At 42.0% G+C, this 19,720-nt stretch overlaps 2 protein-coding genes and 1 pseudogene across 2 annotated transcripts; 1 reads left to right on the plus strand and 2 right to left on the minus strand.

The window, feature by feature from the left end:
* Window positions 1-4,643: 4,643 nt before the first annotated feature.
* Window positions 4,644-8,266, minus strand: LOC9647221 (annotated as a pseudogene).
* A 4,956-nt stretch (window positions 8,267-13,222) lies between these two features.
* On the plus strand, window positions 13,223-15,356 carry LOC112350322 (LRR receptor-like serine/threonine-protein kinase FLS2). The gene is made up of 2 exons (XM_024686297.1): window positions 13,223-14,396; window positions 14,443-15,356. The coding sequence occupies exons 1-2, from the start codon at window positions 13,223-13,225 to the stop codon at window positions 15,354-15,356; spliced, it is 2,088 nt and encodes a 695-aa protein (XP_024542065.1).
* A 677-nt stretch (window positions 15,357-16,033) lies between these two features.
* LOC112350323 (pentatricopeptide repeat-containing protein At3g21470-like) lies at window positions 16,034-16,839 on the minus strand. Its single transcript, XM_024686298.1, has 2 exons — window positions 16,446-16,839; window positions 16,034-16,332 (listed from the first exon to the last, which is right to left on the minus strand). The coding sequence occupies exons 1-2, from the start codon at window positions 16,837-16,839 to the stop codon at window positions 16,034-16,036; spliced, it is 693 nt and encodes a 230-aa protein (XP_024542066.1).
* Between the last annotated feature and the right edge of the window lie 2,881 nt (window positions 16,840-19,720).

Consider the following 19,720-nt stretch of genomic DNA (forward strand, 5'->3'; position numbering starts at 1 on the left):
GCTCCCACACTTTGAGTACATGGTACTTGGCTGCTCCCCACGAAGATATCTCCACAGCAGTGGCTTTTCACAGCTCCATCGTGAACAGCGAGCCCCTTTTCCAGGCTCTTCGTCTTCACCATCTTTTGGTGGCCTCCTCTTTCACTGCTAGATTCGCACAAGCCTTGGCAGCAGCAACGAAAGTCCAAGACTTTGGCGAGCAGTCCATTTTCCCAAAGAACTCGAGAGCGACCTCACTTTCTCCATTCTCTACGTAGCCCAGTATCAACGCGTTCCAGGAGACCACGTCTCACTGTGACATCTCATCGAAGACCGATCGAGCATCGAGCATGATGCCGCACTTAGCTCGAGAGGAAAACGTCTTCGCTGCAAGACGGTCCCATCTGCTTGGCTTGAGAATGGATGCCTCTGCCGGTCTCGAGACTAGCCTCCTTGACGAGCTTCCCATCGACCAAAACAGCGTCTTCCTTCGCCGCGAGGCTGCTACAAGCCTTTGCCGCGTCCTGGAGTTTGGCTTGCAGCCCGACCGCCTGGCTTGCATCCTCTCGAAGAGATCCAGAGCCACATCACTCTCGCCATTGGAGACGTAGCCCAGCATCAAGGACATCACGTTTGGGTGAAGAATGCTGTGGAACAGTCCTCCATGCTGCCGCATTTCGCGTACGTTTTTCGTCCACCAGCGCATTGACAACAAGCTGCTTGTTCTCCGCCGCCTGGCCGTGGATCGCCCAGGCGCAAATTGCCCTTGCGCAAATCCCTTGTGACCTTCAACGCCGACACCTGCTGATCGGGCGCCCGCGGCGGCGCTGCCGAAGGAGCGAATGCCGGTGCGGCGCATCGAATCGCTGCCATCGCCAAGTCTCATCCATCGCAAGAACCCTAAAAATTTGCTAGCAACATGGAAATTCAATCAAGGCCGTCGATTCAAGAATATCTGACGGTTGGAAAGAATCGCAATCCCAGGCTTGTAAGCCGGTGTCCATCTCCGCTCGCCCTCGGAGTTAAGTCGATCGGAAACACCGCTGAAAACAGGAACTATGGCGATCAAGCGTAATCGCTCTTAAGACTCTTACCTGTTGAGGCAGCGATTCCTGCTACTCCACCGGAGATCAAGCTCGTCACCATCCTACTCGGGCCTGAAAGTAACCATGCAATGCCAGGAGGCCTAAGCATGTCAAAACTGTGTTTACCAATGCGATGGTGCTCTGTGCCTGTAAAGCTTTTCCAAAAATTTCTCACTCTGAAACTAAAAATAATCCAACTTTGAGCGTTCCAGTAGTTGTAGAGAGTGTCATACAAGCAGAAGTTTATCCCAATCGTTGGGCCTATGGCAGGAGTCAAGTCTGTGGCATTTGGCAGGGAGGAAAACCAATACCAAAAGTGTCAGTCAGAGTTCCTTATGAAGGCTAAGAAAGCTCTCCTGTTGATGGATTGTGGAAAGCGTGTGATAGATGTGGACGCACAGCAACATCTACACGCAAGAGCACAAAAGCTGTAAAGGGAACAACTAACAACAAAGATCACAAAGCTCAAGGTGAGGAAATTCAGGAGAAGATTCCAGACCTGAACATGTAACCACCTTGCAGGTTCCAAACTGACAGTTGTCAAACCAGTGTAACGTGAACATGACCCAGCAGGAGCAGTCTCCAGCATCCCTACCGCACACAGCAACACCAACACAACCAGCTCTCAAGGCCGACACCGACAACATGCCACATCACAGCAAACACCACAGTTGAGAGCATCCCGAGCAAGAGTGATGCTGCAAGCCTGAGCTTACACTGGATCTTAAGCTTGGCATTTCTCCAGTTTGTGGACAAAATGCAATGTCTCCAGTCAACACCATAGATGCCAATACCAGCAGATTTTGCAAGGCTTTTCAACGACAAACAGATGAGCATTTTCATGTGAGACAAAGTCCAATCAACACCTTTGTCTACCAGCCCCTAGATGTGAAGTTCACGAAGATCCAGAACCATATTCTCCAGCTCAAGAGGAGCATTCAAGGTACAACTTTCTAGGAATTTGTATGCACAAAGACTTAGCACATGAATAAAGAACTCCCCGAGGAGAATGCAGAGCTTCACAATGAGATCTGACAACTCAAGGTGAAGCAGCTATAGGGATAGGGTGCGCTACAACAGAAGAACAAGTTCAAGAATGAGCTCTCTGGAGTCATAGTAGCAATAAAACAGCCCAATGCTATGGAGAAATGAGAGCTTCAAAATGAAACTCAACTCAGTTATGGGAGAAAGTGGAGCATAGAAAATCAACATTATATTTAGAAACATCATCCTAAGTCTTGAAATTTAAATCTTAAGACTCAAGAACAGAAATGAGTGGCAGTTGCCAGAACTTATTAAGGAGGTGAGTTAACACTCAAACTCTATCCCTTTCTTTTGTACTCCAACTTTCCATCATCAATGCACATCTATTTGTGCAAAATCTACAGTACTCAAGTGATGTTAAGTTTATCTTTGCTCATGACTTCAACAAAAGCTTTCATAGGGATTGAAGGACTCAAGTCATTCCTTTTTTACTTTTTATATGTTTATTTGTGTTTAACTGAAGCAAAATGCAAAATCAAGTCAAACAAGTGTAGTAGTAAGCATCCACTTTACTCTTACCTTCTTTTATCTTTCACTCTTATTTTCTTTTCCTCTTTCTTTTTTTTCTAGTACAAGCTTTTAGCATACAGACTTTTACCCAAGTTTCTAGGAATGGCTTGTTTTAACATTTAAAGGAATGATTGCAAAACATATAAAATTTTAGCTTTTAGATTGGGATGGATATTTGCTGTTTCTTTGGTATATGTATATCACGGGGTATAAAGTTCCATTGGTGCTTCACTTTATAAACTTTTATGTGGTCATTATTTGATATTACTAATGGAGTTGAGTTTACCTTCGTGATTGCTATAAACTGCCAATACTAAGTCTTGGGATCAACATTTGATGAGCATTTTTCCATTCATTCAAGTGGAGTTTATTGAGCATTTAGGCTATGTATAAATGGGATAATAACAACACAACAACTTCCATCATCATCCACCAATGGAGTATAAAGTGGATGATTTGGTGTTAATCCATTTTCCTAATGTTACAATATATGGTTTGTGTAAGGGGCTCTTTATTCAGTGGAAGAGATTATATTAAGTGTTTTGGTAAGTTAAACTGCATGTTTATAAAGCTTGGCAAAACATTCAATAAACTAATCCTCCAGAAATTATATATATGCAATAACTTAAATGTTTTGTATAAAGGGATCAAGCATTACCTATAAATCCACCAGTGCCTCCTCCTGATGTTCCTTTAGATCCTAGTCTCTCAACCTGAAAACCTTAACTACCTTTCATCCTTCTAAAAGAATAAGATAATATGAGGTCTAAGTGTATACCTATGATATTGTATATAAATATTAGTATAATTTTCAAACCACTCACTTCTGTATATAAACTATGGTTTTTGGGCTAATTAAGATGCATATTTCTATATGCACTAAGAGTGCTACTTAAACTATAAGTGAGGCTAGGAAATAAACCCTTTTATGGCATTTTTCTTAATATTAGATCAAGAGAGTAATAAATAACTCAATGAAGTTATCAGTCTTTATATTTTTTCTTAGTGAAAATCTTATAACTTAATATACATATCTAATCAATATAATTCATTGGGAGTAGGTAAAAATACCATAATATAACTAGTAAATTTTAGAAATATAATAAATTTACTTTTAAATAGGACAGAAAAAAAATTAAATAGAGAATGGATAAAAGTGAAAATACAAGTGATAGAGAAGAAACCATTGATATTTTATCCACTTAAAAAGTTCTTCACCACTTAAGAAATAATAAGCTTAAATAGAATATTAATTATATAGTATTTTAATTCCTTTTGAAAAATTAAATATCCTCAATGTTTTTAAGGGGAGAAATTTAGAAGCTGTAAGCTCCTGAATTTAGACTTCCTAGAAGGTCATCTAGCTTAGTACTATTCAAACCCAAGAACACTTAATACAAAATATCCCAAAACTTTTAATCGATTGGAAAAAAGGGTACACTCTTATTTATAGGCCCTTTCCTTTTATATTTGAACCCTATGAATTATCTCTCTCTTTAGTTATTAAGAATCCAATACACTTCTTTGCAAATTCATGCCCTTGTGAATGGAAGTTGAGAGCAATAGCTCTCTAGAGAGCCTTACTCTTTTGACACCCTACCCCTTGGGTTGAACCTAGCCGGAGCAAATTAAACCTGCCAAATATCAATTAACATATAGTGCAATTCCCTTAACTAACCAACAATATAGACCGTTTCTTGAGTCATTTTTTTTTGTTGCATTTTAAGTTACCAAATGGTATTACTTAAAAAACAAGCAAGTATATTTTTAGGGGCAATTTGTAATGCATATGGTTTTTACCTTTTATCTTATAGTGATTTACTATAAGATAAAAATGAAGTGGAACATAAACCCTCTATGTGCCACATGTCATCCAAAGGACCTTAAGTTTCAAGGCTTTGGGCTATTAAACAAAAGAATAGTGGCAAACTTTTAGGTATGGACCTAAGGAGTGAAGGTATTATAGCACAGAGTGACTTGAAACAGTCCTAGAGTATTTAATATCCCAATGTTAAGACTAACATATAAAATAGAGCCAAATGGAGTTTAATATTATTTCAACATACTAATGGCATAATTCAAGGATATAGATACTCCACCAACTAACATCATATGAAACTTAAGCTTAAACTCAAGCCAAATGCAGAACAAGGACAAACACGCAAGCAAGAGTTAGATTATACCTCAAGTTAACCAGTCATGCCCAATCTACCCACTATCCTTATTATATATATGAAACCCCCCATAGCACCAAGCTAGAGCTTGTAGAGGAACGTCACCTTTTGTGCCACTTCTTGCCCGGAGCTTTTGTCAAGGTCTCCTTCCAGGCTCTCCACAAGATATGACATATGGTATGCTTGAACCTGGCTGGGAAAGAGCTTCACCACCTCCGTGACGTTCAAGTAGTGAGTATGAACCTCTTGGAGAAGGTGATGGAGCATCGCATACGCGATGGTGATGCCGTCGTGCGTGCTGGTTCCTCTTCCCAGCTCGTCGATGACTACCAGCGAGCGAGAAGTTGCCTTGTGGAGAATAGTTGAAGCTTCACTCAGCTCCTCGAAAAACGTACTGGAGCCCCTCTGGATTCTGTCCATCGCCCCTAAACACGGCATCGAATACATGCAGTTTGGCTGTCGCGGCTGGAACATACGATCCTATCTGCACGATAACAAAACATACGGAGTGAAAAGAAATAAAGATAGTTGCGAACCTGGGACATGATTGTGATTAGAGCAACTTGACCGATGTAGCAACTTTTACCACCCATTTTTGGACCAGTGATTATTTGCGATCGTTCACCCTCACCAGAAACAACTGTGTCATTTGGTACAAATGCATCTTGCAGAGTCGAATCTAGGACCTGCTCACGGAAAGAAATTCCAGTAAAAATATTAAACCACAAGAGCAAAAGAAACAAACCGGATGTCGACCACCTTCTATCTTCAAAAGGCACGCTTCATCCACGAACTCCGGTCGAACATACCCCTGAAGCACATTTTTCATTCAGATAAGCGTTGAAAAACACAAGGAGACAGACCTGATTGCACGAGACAACAGCAAGGGAATAAAGACAGTCGAGAGCTGCTAGTGCCTGTACTGCAGCCCGGAACTCCATGTGATAGGAGGTAAAGTCAGTGAGGAACATGTCCCATGCTTTGGCGCAAGATATATTTAATTGCTCCTTTGCAAGTGCCATTCTTTCCGATGCTTCCAAGACCTCCGGAGGATGATAGCGGTTTGCCTTTTTCGTACTGTTTATTTTAACCCAATCTGCAGGTACACGCTGCGCACATGGAACCTGAAACTACAAGCTTTTAGCAATCAAATAACTGAATTGAGAAAAAGAGAGTACCTCGACCAAAAACGACGTTCCCGAGACACTCAAGTATTCCAGATTTGAACACTTCAACAGTTTCCGATAACTGGGAAGAAAACTTTCGAGATCCTCCTCAATACTTTTTATGTTCTCTTTGCATTCGTCTACCTGAAACACGACTTAAACGAAGTCTGGGAAACGATAACAAACCTCGGGATACTGGCCGGCAACAAACAAGTTAATCTTATCCCCGGCAGCTGCTGCCTCTGCATTCAAACTCGTCACAAGCTTGTTTGCGTGATCTATCACTGAAGTTGAAGTCACTGCGGAGATTAGCCTGCTGAGGAGCGCAGACCTGGCGTCGCGAACCCGTTGAAACTGGGACGCTGCTTTCATAATCGCATTAATCACGTTAATGAACTGCAGCAAACATTACGGTCAGAAAAGAATAACAAACAGGATTACAGAAAAGCAAAGGTACCTCATACGTTGTTGCTGTTTTGTGATAAATTCTTGTGATACCACGCTCAAGATCAGGCAATTTTCCCAGCAGCAACAACGTTGAAGCTAAAGTTGCAACTGTTGTACCTCTGCCTTTTATCTCCAATGGATTCGGCAATTTCCGCAACGGCGTCTAAACGTTGAGAAATAAGCATGCGGTCTCTTAACGGATGGGTCACCTGAAAATAGACATGAATGAAAAAACGAAAAATCCAAGATTGTGACTGAGACCAAACTCCTTACCCAATACTTAAGGAGCCTCGCGCCAAAAGCAGTTTTTGTGTGGTTCATAAGCCAGAATAAAGATCCGTTTTCAGTACCATCGGTTTGGTTATGTAGAATCTAGAAAGAAAAAACTTGTTACTGGCAAGTACACATCGCATTCAGTGATTACCTCAAGCTGGCGGATGGTATTGGGCGAGAGCGTCATCTCTTGCTGCCCGGCAAATGGTCGGAAAAGAGCTCCTAAGCGCAATACATTTTCCAGATGAAACTGCTTCAGATAAGCAAATATATGCGCAAATGCAGCAACCACGATTTCTGGCATCGTCATCAACGCCTGCAAACTTCAATTCTCATCCGATAATGTAATCAAGACAACTAGAAAATTACCTCTAACCCTGCATCAACCTTCTCGTCCAGACAGCCTTTCTTAGAAGACGCCAAGCTCCCGTAGAAGTCCGCAAGAGCAGCAACAGTACCGCCATTTTCAAACGAGTTCTCAGGCGTCTTCTCGGCTCGAACATCCGCTGCGCCTGCATAGTCCATCAACAACTATAGAAAAATCACCATCATTCATATACAACCCGATCAGAGAAAAAAAAATAGCTTACCTTCTTTGTAGAAGCGGACAAGGACGCAGATAAAAGAAGTTCTGCGGGAGCACACGCAAGCAAGCGTGATTCCAGTTCCGTCCTGGTGACAGTGTCCATAAAGTGACCGTACATCACGTCTCCGGTCGAGGTTTCCACGGCCACCACCCCAAATCTAGCATCAAAACTTCCCCTCACTTCATCCTTTCCAGCGTTGCCCTTGTGCTCGGTGATTGCCTCCTCCACAACACACATGATATAGCTGCTAAGACGAATAGGTCCATCCCTTTCCCCGCTCTCTTCTCCCCCAAGAAACTCGCCCGCCTCGAGCGTGGCCTTGGTATATAGCGCCGAGAGATCTCTCGAGAACGGGCCAGCCTTGTTCGTCCCGTGAGCTTTGATAGCCGCTGTCTCGGTCTGCTTGACAACGCCAACTTTGTAGCCAGCTTCCACAAGCCTTCTCACATGTACGTGCAGCCGGAACGTTGGAACGCTGGCAGTGAGAAAGTTGTGGCTGTAGTAAGCAACGATTCCCAAAACATTGGCTGCTTTCGCCGCATCCTCTCCGAAAAATCGAAACTTGTATCCCACCTCGACCATGAGAAGGATGTCTGGGAATTTCTTCTTGAGCTCCACAATCTGCTGCTCCAGAGGAGTAAGCTTCTCCTTCCCTGACAGCGGCTTTCCATAAAAGAAGGAATTTCCACCACCGCCATCCCTGTCCCCCTCTCCAAGAAGAACATCTACAAACTTTCTACGCCTGTCTTTAATCGCTTCCCCCGATACTCCGCAATCGGCATCCTTCCCATCGCCCGACCCGGCGTCTACATCTAAATTCAAGCACCGTTTCTTACTCGCGCTGGCCGCATTCTCGGCTGATCGCCTGAGATGATACGGCGATGGCCACACTAGTGTGGGAGCCCGCGATGCATCGGTCTCACCTCGCTTGAAGAAGCTGGGGATGATCGCCTGGCCCTTGGCGGCGGCAGCGCCCTCGTCCTTCTTTCTCTTTCCCATTCAAAAACTTATAAACCCTAAGATTTTCTTCAAGCCCAACAATTACAGTCACCACCCCAAATCTATGCTTGAGGCTAAGGAGCTTCTGGGAGGAGAAGAGGGCGGTGAAAGAGATGGACCAATTTGTCTTAGCAGCTGGCTGGTGGAGTGGATCGTCAAGCCCAACAATATTATGGATAACCCGCAAATCTAACACCCAGCTGATAAGACAAAATGGTCCATCTCTTCCCTCTCCTCCCAGAAGCTCCTTAGCCTCAAGCATGGCTTTGGTATATAGAGCCCAAGAAATCTCTGGAGAATGGGCCAGCCTTGTGTCTTGGTACGCCAACTTTGTAGCCAACTTCCACAAGCCTTCCCATACACACAACTGGAATGAGAAAGCAGCCAATTTTCTTAGAATTTGCTTATCATAGCCACAGCTTTCTCACTGCCAGAGTTCCAACATTCTGCCACATCCTCTCTAAAAAATTGAAACTTTGTATCCCACCTCAACAATGAGAAGAGTGTCTAGAAATTTCTTCCTGAGCTCCACAATCTGCTGCTACAGAGGAGTAAGCTTCTCCTTTCCTGACGGCAAATTTCCATCACAGGAGGAATTTCCATTAGAAGCATCCTGTCCCCAATAACATTTACAAAATTTCTATACCTGTGTGCTTGCTTTAGATGTAGAAGCCAGGTTGGGGTATTGATTGGCTGCATTCTCAGCTGGTCGTTTAAGATGACACGGCAATCATTCTTGAAAAAGCTGGTGGCGGCAGTGATTAGTATATTTATTATAAGATTCTTATTTTATTTTATTAGAATAATATTATTTGTAGGTGAACCATATATTATAGCTTACTTGCTACACTAAATTTGAGAGGGAGATGGAAACTCTTTGGCTAACTATTTTCCTGTTGCATTTTTTAGTTATTATTGTTAGTTATTGCAAGAGTGAAATTTTTACAATATTTATTTTAGACTCATTGGTAGATTATAGAAATAATAATTACATTTTAAACATTTATGCAAAGGTTAATTTTCCTCCCTGTGAAAGAGAATTCCTTAGTGGAGCAACAAAGAAATTTTCAAATGGAAATCTCATTCTTGATGTGAATAAAGTGTTTAACTTTGCTCATTTGCAACTTCATATTTGAATCTTTAATTAATTCAACCATTTTTATCACCCACAAAGATTATATAGAAAGATGTAAATTATGGAGATGTCAGATGTGGATTGTTCAATACTACTGAAAATACATTTCTAAGTTTTTTTAAAGATAATTCCTTTAATTTTTAATTTTTATCAAGAGAATTTTTCTAAGCCAAAATTATCCATGACCTATCTATCTACAAGTGAAATTTTTTATTAAAGATAAATATATATTCATATCTCAAATTAGTCTAAATGCAACACTAAACATTATAAATAAGTTTATCTTTTACATAACATATGGATCTAATGATATAACTAATAGATACTATGAACCTGGTTCTTTTTTGCCAAGTGAATACATAATTTTAGAGTTTTTTTTATCATTTTAATGCAATTTTATGATACTCAAATTTGGATAAATATAATGCATAGCTTTAAATTATTTTACGACCTTTTTATTTATGTTATAAGTCTTGTATCAAGAAGGAGCATGCAAAATTGAGATTGCATAGTTATTTCCATTAGGTTGTAATACACTCTTTTTTATTAAACACCATTAACAAACCTAAAAATATAGCAATACAATTTAACAGAAAGCTTAATTTAGTTTTATTTTATCTTAGATTAAATTTATCGGCACTCAACATTTTTTATGCAAACTTTTACACTATACTACTTAATATTGTTTAAAGTCCTTTATCATATAATAAATTTTTATTAAAATGAAAGAATTTATTGATAAATTTTAATTACGGAAAATTGTAATAAGCTTCACAATTCTTAATGTTGGAAGTTAAAACTTTATAGGAAAAGTCAAAAAAACATTAGTGACAGAATGTTTACCTTAAACTTCATCTTATTTAAATCCAACAAAGTATATTTATTGGAATCAATTTTATCCTAACTCAAAAATTTATAACATATTTATTGATCTATTTTGAATGAAAATGATTATATATAACCTATCAACATTTAGCAACGAACTTTTATATAATAAAAGTTTAATACAAAGTTTTAATGTTGGTTCAAATAAATATATTAGTAACTTTTCATTATATAAATGGGAAGAAACTATGATTCGTTGTTTAACTTTTTATAACAATAGCTTGAAACATCTTATTACAAAAATTTGAAATATTTATAATAGGATTTGGATCAGTTAACTCTTTAAATAACAAAGTTCTTTTATAAATAAAATTATTTACCATATAATCTTGCATAATATCCAATGAATAATAAATAATAAATTTATTTTAAAAAAGACTTCTTACTTGTAAGAGCTTTTGTTTTTTTCCTTTCAGATTAGAGTGTATTTGCAATATTTCTTGTTTTATTTAAATCTTTTTTATTTTTGGTTGCCATATCTTTCTGAAAAATTAAATTATAAATTTATTTTAGAGATCTTAAGCTAACTTCTAATCCAAATATTTTAATCATAGTGCTAAATCTATGCAATTTATCATTTTAAGCACTTTAAAAGCTTCTATATTATCAATAAATAATTTATTTTGATAACTTGCTAATGTCCAAATTCCATTATCAATTTTTCTATCACATCACAGCCACATATTTTCCTTTATTCTGCACACAACTAAATCTTTTTTAGTACTTAATTTATGATTTTTACTACTAATTGTTTTATATATAGTTAAGAAAAAATTCTTAAATATTTGCATCTAATCCTTTAAAAATGCTACTGGCAACTTATAAAAAATGGAAGTTGATAAAATGTGAATATAAACATTTTTTATCATTAGATAATGATATTTGATCTTCTTGTCTAACAAAATAATAATATGTTGCCTATTGTTTTGGAGTCATCTATCCTAGTATTGGTCAAATGTAATTAGCACCATTAAATAAACTAATTAAAATTAGAATTTAATTTATGTTTTAGAAATAATAACTAAAATCTTACATTCTATTAGTAGACCTAAATAGATGATCCATAGGTAAGAAACACCAGTGACCAATACATATGCATTTTTATAAACTTCATGACTATATTCCAAGAATCCAAATCCACAGTCTAGGTAAAACTATTTTCCCATTAATTTGAAGTCTTGAACAAAATCATAATCGAGGAAAACCATGAATAAACTATCACACTGCTTCTCTAAACTTAAAAACCTGTTCACCCTCTGACTTACAATTATCTTTTCATGGCACTTTGTCGATCTGCTTAACCAAAAATAATGACCAATAAATATTAGGTACTAAGAAGTTTTGGGCCTAGAAAAATTATAAATATAAATATTTCATTTTAGTTTTTAGACTAATACCTGGTATAATCATAAAAAAATAAAATAAATGAAGGCTTAATTGCTAGAGATGGTGGTATATTATTATTAATTGCAACAATTGCCTATCATTAATATATTTTTGCCATTAATTTTATTGGAGAAAGATCATCTGTAGCCATAGTAAGATGTATATCTCTTGGATTTACTGCAAAATTTGGGTAATCATCTTCAAATTTTTTTTAAGTTGAACCATCTGCAGACATTTTCATTATTCCATTAATGGATCGATGATAAAATGATAAGCTATATATTGTGTTATTTCTCTACATTGAAATTATTATTGAAGTCAAGGTATAATAGAGATAAAATATAATTAATAATAAATTTAAATAATAAATTAATAAATATTAATTACCTTACAAAATGATCTGTTTCTTTTCTTAATATTCCAGTAATAACTTGCACATCTAGAACCCTTAAACAAGCCAACAAAATAGAAGCACTCCCCTTTATGAATAGGTAATAAATTGTCTTCATTTCCATGTAAAAAATCTTAGAAATAATTAAATACATTATCATCCTCAATATCATCATTGCCACTACTATTACCACCACTTAAATTAATATAACAATGATCTGGAACTAAAGAGCTTTTATCAATTTCAAAAAATTGTTATACTAAAGTAGTAGATCTGCATAATCTAATCCCTTAAATATCTTTCATTGAAAACCATCCATGTGGTGCTAAAGGATGTTTATCATAAAGACAAATATGATTTATGATAATTTGTATAAAGTAAATATACTTACTTCTACACCTTAAACACTAACATGCAACTCTCATTCCTAAATCCTAAACAAAAAGCTGAATACAGATCTGAGGAAGAAAACAAAGTAGGAAATTATATGTTAAAAGTGGGTACATTATACAGCTATTAGTAATTTAGTTGATGTAAATATTATTGAAATTTATGACTAAAACTTTTGGAACTACAAACCTTATGAACTTACATTTTAGTCACAGTTTAAAAGTTGTAAATTGCAACTCTAATTAGCAACATATATGAGCTTATCTAGCTTTAAAGAATATGTTACTACAAATTATGATTTATATTTTAGTTGTAAAGGACAACTATAATTTCCAACTTAAATTTGAGTAACTATAAAGCTATCACAAATTACAACTTAAAATTTGTAACTAAAGCCAATTTGCTACTTATAATGCTTTTATGGACTGGCAGAAGTCAAGTCTAAGTCTTGACCTGTCGAAGTCCACATTCTATCCACCGTGGCCAAAAAATCACCACAAAAAAAAATTGTGCAAAAATCTATGTTATGTAATATAGTTGATAGCCCAGTATACCAATGGCAAATCCCAAGTCCCCCACTTTATTGACTAGCAAGGCTTTCATTAAGGCCCTTTGCTAGTCAATAAAGTCAATAAAGTATTTTTACAATGGTAAAACCCAAGTCCCCAACTTTATTGACTAGCTCAATTGATTATCAAATGTGCGTGTAAACTCTGCAAAAAGAAGAACCTCATCTTTCATGATAGCGTTCACTCTTTGATGCTCTGATCCATGGCCATGTCTCTCGCGGATTTGCTGCTGCCTTTGTTTCTACTCGTCTTTCTCACAAGATCCCGGTCACAGTGCCCCACAAATCCATCCGCAATCGTGAACGACACACAGGTTCTTCTCTCTCTCCGTGACAGGCTTGGCATCAAAGTGTGGAACGAGACTGCCGATCCAAGAGCATGGCGGGGAGTGGAGTGGAGCTCGGACAACCAAGTGGAGGGCCTCGCTCTGTCCAGGTTTAATCTCTCGGGAGTTTTTCCTGCCACCTGGGCCGAGCTTCCATCGCTGGCTCGCCTGGACCTCTCGCAAAACGGCCTCTCCTCGCTGGAAGTCCCTTGCAAAAATACGCAGCTCAACCTCCTCAACTTGAGCTCCAATTCCCTGCAAGAGTTCCCCGGAAATCTCTCCAGCCTCAAGAGTTTGGAAAGCCTGGACCTCAGTGGGAACAACTTAACAGTGGCCAGACTCCCAAACTTTAGCTTGATGCTGCGATCGCTCAACCTGTCCATCAACAACTTAACTGGGAGCTTTTCCATTGGTGGTAACCTGGGACTGGAGGCACTGGAACTCTCGCACAACGGACTCAGCGGCTCCATTCCAGAAACTTTCGGGGAGATGACGAACTTGACGCGCCTGGACATATCGTATAACAGGTTTAGAGGAGATCTACCCGATATTTGGAGCAAGAACTTGGAGCTCAGGTACATGCGTATCTCCGAAAATTCGCTCCAGGGTGGTTTGCCACCGAGCTTGAGAAGGCTACGCAAGCTCTCGGAATTACACGCTGCATACAACTCTCTCTCCGGGCCACTGGAGCTGGAAGATAGCGACTTTGCAAGCATCGAGGTTTTGGACCTCGGGCTAAACGGGTTTAACGGAACGATGCCGGCTACGCTGGGAAGCTTGAGGAACATCAGAGAGATATGGCTCGACAGCAATAACTTGACTGGAACAATTCCAGGCGAGCTCTCGAAGCTCTCGCATCTCCAGAAGCTGGTTCTCATGGGGAATCGTTTTAGTGGCGCCATCCCAGGCGAGCTCTCGAAGCTCTCGCATCTCCAGCATCTCGTTCTCACCGGAAATCGTTTTAGTGGCGCCATACCTCCGGAGCTTGGGAACTGCTCGAACATCAGACAGATCTTGCTCGACAGCAATAACTTGACTGGAACAATCCCAGGCGAGCTCTCGAAGCTCTCGCATCTCCAGAAGCTGGTTCTCAGCAGGAACGACTGAGCTCGTCGTTCTCTGGCTGGGGCAGAACAAGTTCTCTGGAAATCTCCCTGACAGCTTCGGGAATTTGAGCCGCCTGCTCCTTCTGTCGCTTTCCAGAAACGATCTTGTCGGTTCAATCCCGGCCATATTGCAAAACATGTCGTCTCTGCAGTTCCTCTTCCTCTCAAACAACAGCTTCAGCGGCTCCATACCGGACTGGCTTCCCAGGCTCACGAACTTACGAGCCATGGACTTCTCGGGTAACAGGTTCTCTGGGGAGATGCCGGAAAGCATTGGCCGACTGTTTGCCAACGTCCAGCTTTACAACAAGAACAAACGGTCTGTGATGATTCAAACCGGGGGAGGACTCGTCTACAACGGCTTCGCCGTCCCGACCTACATAAACTTCTCCTTCAACCAGCTGACTGGAAGCATTCCAGCTGCCATTGGCGACCTCTACAAGCTCCAGGTGCTGGACCTGAGCCACAACCAGCTCATTCCCGAGTCCCTGGGGAAGGCAAGGAATCTCTCCTGGGTGGGGCTCGCAAGCAATCGTCTCAATGGCTCCATACCATCGTCCGTGGCGGACCTCTCGTTTCTCAGCTTCTTCGACGTCTCCAACAACAGCCTGGTGGGACGGATACCTGACAGCCCGCAACTCTCGTCCATGGACGCGGCTCTCTTCGCTGGGAATCAGCTCTGTGGCTTGCCACTGACCAACACCTGTTCGAGCACTGCTATGCCGCCACATAAGCTTAGAACAGAGGGACAAGGTGGTAGCGAACAGGACCAAGGAGGCGTGACAACACTTGTCAGCATCGCCATCTTCGTGGCAGCCTTCTTCAACGCGTTCTTCTGGACCTACTTTGCGGCAAACCACAGAGCTCATTCCCAGCTCTGTGGATGCTGGCAATCAAATCTCTAGCTCGTCCACCATGTTGCTGCCGTCCTTTCTACCTTCCAGTTTGTAATCCATCACGACCGCTTGATGAAGTGAACTCTTCTTATCCGCTTTCAAGGCCGCCTCCTGTATAGTCTTGAGCTTGTCATGATCCTCCCACAGCCCCGCGCTCCGGTAGATGCTCGCCATCAGAACGTACGCAGCCGAGTCATTCTCGTCGATCTTCGTCAGTGCCTCGAACGCACTTCCACTTACGGCAGGCCCCGAGGAGGCTCCTCCAAACCACAGCATCCGCTCTCAAAGGCATGCTCTCGAGGACTTTCAAGGCCTCTTCCAGTCGGTTACGAGATCCACCAAGCTGCTGTAGTGATGAATCCCGCAAACAATGCCAGAGTCCGGGTCCATTGCCTGGAAAAACTCCCTGCCTCGTTCAACTAGGCCGCCGTGGCTGCAAGCAGTGATGACCGAGACAAACGTGATTGCGTTTGCTCGTACGCCATCTTCTCGCATCTCGCGACAGGCTTCGAACATGCGCGACGTGTCACACTGTTGGCCGAATCCTGTGATCAGTGCATTCCAGGCGACGATATCTCGGACTGCCAGAGATCCAAACAAGTGCTCGGCCGCACTCATAACTCCGCACTTCCTGTAGAAGTTTACTCCCCACAACTTGATCGTCTTCCAGCCCACGCCTGTAAAGCTCAGCCTGGATTTTCCTTCCACTCCAAGAGTTCCAGCCCGAGCTCACTCTCACCGTTGTCTATATATCCCTGTATCGAGCTCGTCCAAACGACAACGTCCCGGCTAGGCATGCGTTTGAAAACTGCTCGAGCTTTCACCATATCTCCACACTTGGCATACATGTCCACCAAGCTGCTCCCGACAAATCTGTGCTCGCAGCGTCCAAACTTCGCGGCGAGAGAATGAATCTCCATCCCCTTTTCTAGGCTCTGGATTCGCACTAGCTTTCCATCTTCTCGCGGAACAGGTGGCTCGGACGCTGAAAGGTGGACGCAGGCCATGAGCGCAGCAACAAACGTTCTCTGGTCCGGATCGTTCTCCCGAGCCATGCCGAAGAACAGCTCCCAAGGCCAGCTTGCTGTCTCCACTTACATCGGCCAGCCATGCCATCGAAGACCTTGGGAGCTTCCTCTAGCTTCTCACACTTCGCGTACCTATCGATCAGAGTGTTCCCCACGAACACGTCCTCGCAGCACCTGTTGTTTGAAGCTTCGCTGTGGATAGCCACCCCGGTTTCCAAGCTCTTTCTCTTCACGAGTTTGCCGTCGACATCCACCGCTTCTTCTCGCATTGCCGAGCTCGCACAGGCGGCAAGCGCAGCAACACACGTCCGAGAGCTTGGACAGCACCCAGATAGCTTCATATCTTCGAAGAACACGAGAGCCAGCTCGCTTTCCCCGTTGTCCACAAAGCCTTGTATCAAGCTCGTCCAGAGCACGACATCACGACGAGGCATGCTCTCGAAAACCATCCGCGCGTCGACCATGCTCCCACACTTTGAGTACCTGTCACTTGGCTGCTCCCCAGGAAGATATCTCCACAGCAGTGGCTTTTCACAGCTCCATCGTGAACAGCGAGCTCCTTCTCCAGGCTCTTCGTCTTCACCATCTTTTGGTGGCCTCCTCTTTCACTGCTAGATTCGCACAGCCCTTGGCAGCAGCAACGAAAGTCCGAGAGTTTGGCGAGCAGCCCATCTTCCCAAAGAACTCGAGAGCGACCTCGCTTTCTCCATTCTCTACGTAGCCCAGTATCAACGCGTTCCAGGAGACCACGTCTCGCTGTGGCATCTCATCGAAGACCGATCGAGCATCGAGCATGATGCCGCACTTGGCTCGAGAGGAAAACGTCTTCGCTGCAAGACGGTCCCATCTGCTTGGCTTGAGAATGGATGCCTCTACTGGTCTCGAGACTAGCCTCCTTGACGAGCTTCCCATCGACCAAAACAGCGTCTTCCTTCGCCGCAAGGCTGCTACAAGCCTTGCAGCCCGACCGCCTGGCTTGCATCCTCTCGAAGAGATCCAGAGCCACATCGCTCTCGCCATTGGAGACGTAGCCCAGCATCAAGGACATCACGTTTGGGTGAAGAATGCTGTCGAACACACGGTGGGAATCCTCCATGCTGCCGCATTTCGCGTACATGTCCACCAGCGCATTGACAACAAGCTGCTTGTTCTCCGCCGCCTGGCCGTGGATCGCCCAGGCGCAAATTGCCCTTGCGCAAATCCCTTGTGACCTTCAACGCCGACACCTGCTGATCGGGCGCCCGCGGCGGCGCTGCCGAAGGAGCGAATGCCGGTGCGGCGCATCGAATCGCTGCCGTCGCCAAGTCTCATCCATCGCAAGAACCCTAAAAATTTGCTAGCAACATGGAAATTCAACCAAGGCCGTCGATTCAAGAATATCTGACGGTTGGAAATGAGTCGGGGACCATTTGCCTTGAAAAACCTTGAGGTACTCAGGAAAAATCGCCCTGTACAAGCCAGCGTAGCCTTGGGTGCGAACAATGTGCCTCAGAGCCGGTGTCCATCTCCGGTCGCCCTCGAGTTAAGTCGATCGGAAACACCGCTGAAAACAGGATCAAGCGTAATCGCTCTTAAGACTCTTACCTGTTGAGGCAGCGATTCGTGCTACTCCACCGGAGATCAAGCTCGTCACCATCCTACTCGGGCCTGAAAGTAAACATGCAACGCCAGGAGGCCTAAGCTTGTCAAAACTGTGTTTACCAATGCGATGGTGCTCTGTGCCTGTAAAGCTTTTCCAAAAATTTCTCACACTCTGAAACTAAAAATAATCCAACTTTGAGCCTTCCAGTAGTTGTAGAGAGTGTCATACAAGCAGAAGTTTATCGCAATCGTTGGGCCTATGGCAGGAGTCAAGTCTGTGGCATTTGGCAGGGAGGAAAACCAATACCAAAAGTGTCGGTCAGAGTTCCTTATAAAGGCTAAGAAAGCTCTCCTGTTGATGGATTGTGGAAAGCATGTGATAGATGCGGACACACAGCAACATCTACATGCAAGAGCAAAAAATGTTGTCTAGGGAACAACCAACAACAAAGATCACAAAGCTCAAGGTGAGGAAATTCAGGAGAAGAGTCAAAAACAAAATCCTGAACATGTAACCACCTTGCAGGTTCCAGACTGACAATTGTCAAACCAGAGTGTAACGTGAACATGACCCAGCAGGAGCAATCTCCAGCATCTCCATCGCACACAGCAACACCAACACAACTAGCTCTCAATGCCGACACCAACAACATGCCGCATCACCGCAAACACCACAGTTGAGAGCATCCCGAGCAGGAGTGACACTGCAAGCCTGAGCTTACACTGGATCTTAAACTTGGCATTTCTCCAGTCTGTGGACAAAATGCAGTGTCTCCAGTCAACACCATAGATGCCGATACCAGCAGATTTTGCAAGGCTTTTCCACAACAAGCAGATGAGCATTTTCATGTGAGACAGAGTCCAATCAACACCATTGTCTACCAGCCCCTAGATGTGAAGCTCACGAAGATCCAGAACCATATTCTCCAGCTCAAGAGGAGCATTTGAGGTACAACTTTCTAGGGATCTGTATGCACAAAGACTTAGTGCATGAACAAGGAACTCCCCAAGGAGAATGCAAAGCTTTGCAATGAGATCCAACAGCTCAAGGTGAAGCAGCTGTAGGGATAGGGTGCACTACAATAGAAGAACAAGTTCAAGAATGAGCTCTCTAGAGTCATAGCAACAATAAAATAGCTCAATGCCATGGAGAAGTGAGAGCTTCAAGATGAAACTCAATTCAGTTATGGGAGAAAAATGAAGCATAGAAAATCATCTTTATATTTAGAAACATCATCTTAAGTCTTGAAATTTAAACTTTGAGACTCAAGAACAGGAATGAGTGGCAATTGCCCCATGTAGAACTAATTAAAGGGGTGAGTTAAGACTCAAACTCTATCCCTTTCTTTTGTACTCTAGCTTTCCATTACTAATGCACGTCCATTTGCTCAAAATCTAAAGTATTCAAGTGATGCAAAGCTTATCTTTGCTCATGATTTCAACAAAAGCCTTCCTAAGGATTGAAGGACTCACGTCATTCCTTTTTTACTTTTTATATGTTTATTTGTGTCTAGCTGAAGCCAAATGCAAAATTAAGTCAAACAAGTGTAGTAATAAGCATCCACTCTACTCTCACCTTCTTTTCTCTTTCACTTTTATTTTCTTTCCTTTTTCTTTCTTTTCTAGTACAAGCTTTTAGCATACAAATTTTTACCCAAGTTTCTAAGAATGGCTTGTTCTGACCTTTAAAGGGATAATTGCAAAATACATGAACTTTCAACATTTAGATTGGGATGGATATTTACCGTTTCCTTAGTATATGTA

The sequence above is a fragment of the Selaginella moellendorffii genome, unplaced genomic scaffold, assembly GCF_000143415.4.
Source record: "Selaginella moellendorffii unplaced genomic scaffold, v1.0 SELMOscaffold_48, whole genome shotgun sequence".
Lineage (NCBI taxonomy): Eukaryota > Viridiplantae > Streptophyta > Lycopodiopsida > Selaginellales > Selaginellaceae > Selaginella > Selaginella moellendorffii.

Bases quoted from the DNA above. Each gene is read 5' to 3' on its own strand.
- LOC112350322 (XM_024686297.1), top strand. From the start codon at position 13,223: ATGGCCATGTCTCTCGCGGATTTGCTGCTGCCTTTGTTTCTACTCGTC. The intron at 14,397-14,442 runs GCGAGCTCTCGA...GGTTCTCAGCAG, and splicing joins CTTGACTGGAACAATCCCAG to GAACGACTGAGCTCGTCGTT.
- LOC112350323 (XM_024686298.1), bottom strand. From the start codon at position 16,839: ATGGTCGACGCGCGGATGGTTTTCGAGAGCATGCCTCGTCGTGATGTC. The intron at 16,333-16,445 runs GTAAGTGGAGAC...TCCACCTTTCAG, and splicing joins CGATGGCATGGCTGGCCGAT to CGTCCGAGCCACCTGTTCCG.